The following is a 5,899-nucleotide window of genomic DNA, read 5'->3' as shown; positions in this document are numbered from 1 at the left end:
TAAAATCCATTTTTAACCCTTATGATTTATTTTAATTTAAAATAAAATAAATATATATTAAATATCTTTTATGTCATTTTACATTTATAAGTTAATTGAACCGCTAATTTTACCAAACACTTCAATTAGCTTATAAGCTATCAGTCTCAACCATCCGCTATAAGCTAAAAGTCATCAGCCATCAGTCATAAGCTATAAGCTATCAGCTAGCTTATCAGTCAACCGCTATTTTTACCAAACAGATATGTGGCAAATTTTTCCTAAAAATATTTAACACACTACTGCATGTTTAAGTTAAGAGTGAATTCAAATCCATAACTTTTAGTTAAGCAGAAATTAACCCCCTTGCATAATATACTAACAATTTAATTATTATATAATTTCACTTATTTAACTCTTCACAATAAATATTTTAAAATAATATTAATAAATTAATATTTGATTTTTTTATAGTTTATAAAAAAGGAAAAATAAACATAATTTTTTTATAAAAGTAACAAATAAAAAAATAGAAATTAATTTATACTCATCTCTCCCAAAATAAATGTCGCATTTTAACAAATTATTTATCCAAAAATAAGTGTTAGCTTTTGATTTTCAATACAACTTTTATTTTATTCTTTCAATATTACCCTTCAACTAATCCTACATATATCACTCTCAAATTTTTTTAATTTGTCTAAAATGTTCAAATACGGTATTTAATTTGGGACCGAGGGAATATATATTAACTGTGTAAATATTTTACACATGCATTCATTCAAATTATATTAAATAAATTTTCTTTAAAAAATTAAAAATTGAAATGAAAAGTAGAATTGTATAGTGATTAAATTAATTGCACGTGTAAAAATATAATGTCCATACATACAAAATAATTTCTAAAAAATAACTTACGATAAAAGAATTTTGTTTTAGTTTTCAATTCAAATTTACTTTTATTTTAATTTTTCTCATGACCTTTTTAAACCTTTTTTCTTTTCTCAAAATGAAATTTTGATTTCAAAAGATGTATAAACAAATTTGCATAAAAATGTATATATATATAATTCCATTAAATCAGTTAGTAATGCAAAGACATTTGATTATATACGTCAAATCTCACTTACTCGTGACAACTAACAAATGACCAATATTATATTACTTTTTATTTGTGCGCGTGTGTGGTCTAGCGGTGAATCGCTTGGGTTTTGAGATAATAATCTTAACTTTTTAGACAACTCATATATAATAAACTCTGTTACTTATTACAATTCTATCAAAATCCTCTTGTAACGAATACTATAAAAATTTTATATATAATAAATTGTATAACTTTTTTAGAAGTCTATAAAATTTCTCGTGTAACGGATACTATATAAAAATAATAATAGCATCATCACATTAATTATTTATTTTACAAATAAAAACCATTAATGTTTTGATATCTTTCCTTTCATAACACAGTTTTGTATTTACACCAAAAAAACGTTTTGATATTATCATTAACAAAAAATAAAACATGTTTTTTTATTTATTTAAGGATTTGGATAAGAAAGATAAAAAAAAAATTAAATGTTGCATAAATTGTGAAAGTATATAACACCCCAATCACAAGCTACAGTAACAACACAACAAAAACAAATAAAAACAAAAACAAAACAATGTCGTTGGTAACAGATGAAATCAAATCGGAATCAGAGGTATACTATGGAGACGAAATCTGTCAAGTGAAATCCAAAGCCCTTCTGGAAGAAATGTGTCTCCCCAAAGGTCTGTTACCATTGAAAGACATCATAGAAGTTGGTCACCACAGAGAAACAGGTTTCGTTTGGCTGAAACAGAAGAACAGCATAACACACAAATTTGAAAAGATTGGGAAACTTACTTCTTATGCTACTGAAGTCACTTCTTATGTTGAAAAAGGTAAGATTAAGAAACTGAATGGTGTTAAAAGCAAAGAGCTTTTCATTTGGGTGACACTTAGTGATATTTATGTTGATGATCCACCTACTGGGAAAATCACTTTTCAAACTCATGCTGGACTTTCTAGAACTTTTCCTGTTTCTGCTTTTGAAGTTGAAGAGAAGTCAAGTGGTGTGAAAGAGGTTTAGTTTGAGATTTTTATGTGATTGGTTGGTGTTGGTATTTTAATTAATAAGTTTATGCTACTTTAATTTATCTTGAAATTTAGGACAGTTTCGATGGTTAGAAATGCTGTTGAAGTGGTGTATTAAACATTTTTTGTTGTTGTTTATTGTTCAAGTAAAAATGAAAGTGAATAAATTCAGTTTCTAAACGTATGATTATTTTTCAAGTTAAATTGATTTTTTGCTTGTATGCTTTTTTGTCTTGTATTTTGTTTTCCTTTTGCTTGAAGACTAAAATTATTATAATTGTTGTCCACTTTTTTTAACTTTGAGGTAAAGTTTGTAAAACGCCAAGCGAATTCGGTTGCTCATTCATTAACAAAAGCGGCCGATTCTTGGACTAGGCGTAGTTTGTTATACACGATTCCTCTTTATATTACTCATAATGATATGAATTAAGTTTTTGGTTGTCAAAAAAAATTATTATAATTGTTTTTTAGAATTGATTATACCTACCATCAAGGCATCAACAACCCATTGCCTCCAAACAATGGCCGTATTCAAAACCTATGGATCAGTTGACATTGAATAGTAATTAAAATCATTATACCATTAAATGAGTAATCAAATAACTTTCTTAAAAGTAAAAATTTAATGTTTGATTAATTATATAATTATTATTCATTATTACTACGTGTTTATTTTTGGTCAAGTGACAAAAATTAATTTTTTTTAAGGTGATATATAATTATAATTTTTTTTACTCACGTTTTTGTATTTGATGTCTCGCATCGATTTCTCCAAATTTTATTAGAGGGTTTGGTTTTACCCCCTCCCTTTTGTATAGATCTTTATTTTCTTCCAATTCATTTTGAGTAGTGCTTGTTGGCCCATTAGATAAAAAAAAAGTGAATTTCTTGATAGATCCATATACATGCATTTCCGAACGCACCAAATCTATAATTAAAATATATAATTAAATATATATCATTATAATCAAGATATAATAATGATATCAACCTATTAAATATTTAAATCAACATACTATTTTTATATAAAATTAAATAAAGAAAAAAAATAATATAAATTAAAAATTATAATATTAATAGAGAATATTTTTAACAGGATAATTATATTAATTATAATACATAATGGTGTAGTCATTTAAAAAATAATTGTTTTTATAATTTAAAAAAATTATGACAAATAAATTATTTACAAAATTAAAATTTTATTTAATCACTTTAATTATATTATTAATAAATATTTTCTTAAAATAAAATAAAAAAAATTGAGATACTAATTAATTCAGAGATGCATATCCGAATTAATCCATATTCTAAATTTTTCAATTTTTTTGAATTTTTTTCAAATATGCCTATCCTACATTTTTCAACGTTTAAATGAAAAAGCGTTTGAAGAATGTGTTTTCGGATATGCATATCTGAAACATCTTTAAAATGTGAAAATAATGCGTTCAAATATACATATCTGAACCACACTTTGGAGTTTTCAGAGGTATTTTTTATGAATGCAATGAAAAATTCTCCTAAAAAATCCACTTTTATTGTTCTAAATCATAAAGTAGTCTGATTATCATAGAACATATTCATAGATTTGAAAATAAAATTTATAATAAAGCCAATAAATAAAACTCTCCGTACACGGTGAGAAGTAGCCTAAACATGAGGCAAATTTGTCTTGTAGAGACCAATCTTTTAGTACTTCTCCATGAATAGTTGTTGAACAATCATTCATCTAAAATTTTTATAAAACCTTATTTATTTTTTTTCTTAATTACAACTTTTGTCTCCTATTTTGTTTATTTTATTTTATTTTTGTTCCTTCTATTTTTAAAATCACGGTTTTGGTCCTTCTTTTGAATTTCCTGTTGAAAAGGAGACAAAAATATGAACTAATTTTGTAGAAAAAAGTAAAATACGGAGATGAAAATTGCATATAAAACTTAAAAAGGGGACTAAAATAGTGGTTTTTAAAATATAAGGGTCAAAATTAAGAAAAAGACAAAATAGGGGGACTAAAGTTGCAATTAAGCTTTTTTTTAAAATCTTGGTACCCGATCTTGCGACTGACTAATCCAAGATTATCAATCCCACCTTCCACTAGCGAGGGCCATGTTTAAAATCAGAGCAAAGCTCTGAATAAATAAACAATACATATCATCCTAATCCTATTTGAAAACTAACTACTAGGGCTGGACAAGAAAGGTTCATCCGACCAATACCGACCGAACCCGGTGGTTTTTTAAGGTAATGGATCGGATCGGTTCGGTTTGGCGGGTGGACGGGTTGTAAAAAAGGGTCTGGACGGTTTCATCCGGTTCGGTTTAAAGATTTGGGTCCGTCAGTATCCGAAACCGACCGAATCATCAATATTTATTATGGGCTTTCTTAATCCTAACAACAGGTCCATATCATTTTCCCTACCCAGTCCATCTCAATTGAATGTTATAGCAGAAACCCTAAAACCTGCCGCCACGTTCTTCTTCCTCTAGCTTCTTAACTGCATCTTCTTCTTCCTTCTAAGAGTGTCTCCTTCCATCTACATCTCTTTTCTTTCTTCTCTAGGGCATAGAATATCTATGTTTTTTAATATGCTACTATATTTTTCTACTTATAATTTCTCTTGTTTAAGTTTTTGACATTTATTTATGAAATCAAGTCGTGAAATAAGTTTGAAATTAAATATTGTATGGCCCTTGTTTTGATTTTGCAGACAAAGATGTGTGAAAGATCTGTGGTTCAATGGAAGAGTGAAAACTGAAGAAAAATTAGTGTGGATGGTTATAGGGAGTATTGGAACAAAAGGATTTTCCATAACCGAAAAAATCTGATACTGTTAACCGATCCGTTTCAAACCGAACCCGAGTTAACTGAAGTTGGAATCGGTCGGGAATTGGATCTATAGTGTACATCCGACGGGTAGCTCGGATTGGGAGTTTGGGCCCAAACCCGAACCGGCCCGAACCGATGTTCAGCCCTACTAACTACTAAAAGAATCCAATTAAGAATTTATACAAGACAAACAATGATAAAAATTACATTGAATAATACATCACAATGCATAAAATAGTAGTGCATAAAATATCAACGCCTAACTTTTTCACTGTTTACATCATATAGACTCTTAAAGCGGGTCAAACGGAGCAGACCTATTTAAAATACCGAACCGAAAACTCCAACTCAATCCATCTAAAATAGCGGGTCAAACGGACCGACCCAACAAACCTGACTCGTTTTACCAACCTTTCTAATTAATATTCATGAATTAAAATAGTTTATAGCTCTCTTTAAAAGATATCTTAATGGACACTCTATTTCCTCTCAAGCATAGCAATAGAAAACAACCAAAAAATAAAAAATTATAAAATATTTACTATACACAAAAAATAATAAAATAAAAAATTAGAAAACCGACAAATACATACAAAAACATAAAATAAATCTTTAATGATTTAGATGCTTTGCCTTTTAAAAAAATATTAATATTTTATTTGTTTTAAAAGGATAATTTTTCAAGTTAAATTTTTTTACCAGTGAATTTTGATTGAATACCTATTTTATAGTGAAAATTGATTTAAAATTTAATTTAGTTTAAAATAAAAAATAAATAATGTAGCATGATTGAATATTAAATGCTTACCCAATTAAAGGCATCCAAATGTTCAACTTTTTTGAAGTTAGAGGGTGGCTACTGGAAGATAAGGAATTAAATGTCGCATTAATTAAAGGCAATGGCATTTGTTGAAATTAATGGAAGATAAAAGGTTAATTTCACAAAATGAGATGTATATAAGAACCAACGACAAC

The 5,899-nt window shown here is 27.4% G+C and overlaps 1 protein-coding gene across 1 annotated transcript; it reads left to right on the top strand.

Moving 5' to 3' along the window:
- Positions 1 to 1,598: 1,598 nt before the first annotated feature.
- LOC131612783 (uncharacterized) lies at positions 1,599 to 2,212 on the top strand. Its single transcript, XM_058884529.1, has one exon. It carries the CDS (start codon positions 1,644 to 1,646, stop codon positions 2,091 to 2,093), a length of 450 nt encoding a protein of 149 aa, XP_058740512.1. The 5' UTR covers positions 1,599 to 1,643; the 3' UTR covers positions 2,094 to 2,212.
- Positions 2,213 to 5,899: the final 3,687 nt, after the last annotated feature.

The sequence above is a fragment of the Vicia villosa genome, linkage group LG6 (assembly GCF_029867415.1).
Source record: "Vicia villosa cultivar HV-30 ecotype Madison, WI linkage group LG6, Vvil1.0, whole genome shotgun sequence".
Classification (NCBI taxonomy): domain Eukaryota; kingdom Viridiplantae; phylum Streptophyta; class Magnoliopsida; order Fabales; family Fabaceae; genus Vicia; species Vicia villosa.
Note: the sequence above shows the minus strand (reverse complement) of the source record. Positions and strands in the feature narration are given on the sequence as shown.

Bases quoted from the DNA above. Each gene is read 5' to 3' on its own strand.
- LOC131612783 (XM_058884529.1), top strand. From the start codon at position 1,644: ATGTCGTTGGTAACAGATGAAATCAAATCGGAATCAGAGGTATACTAT.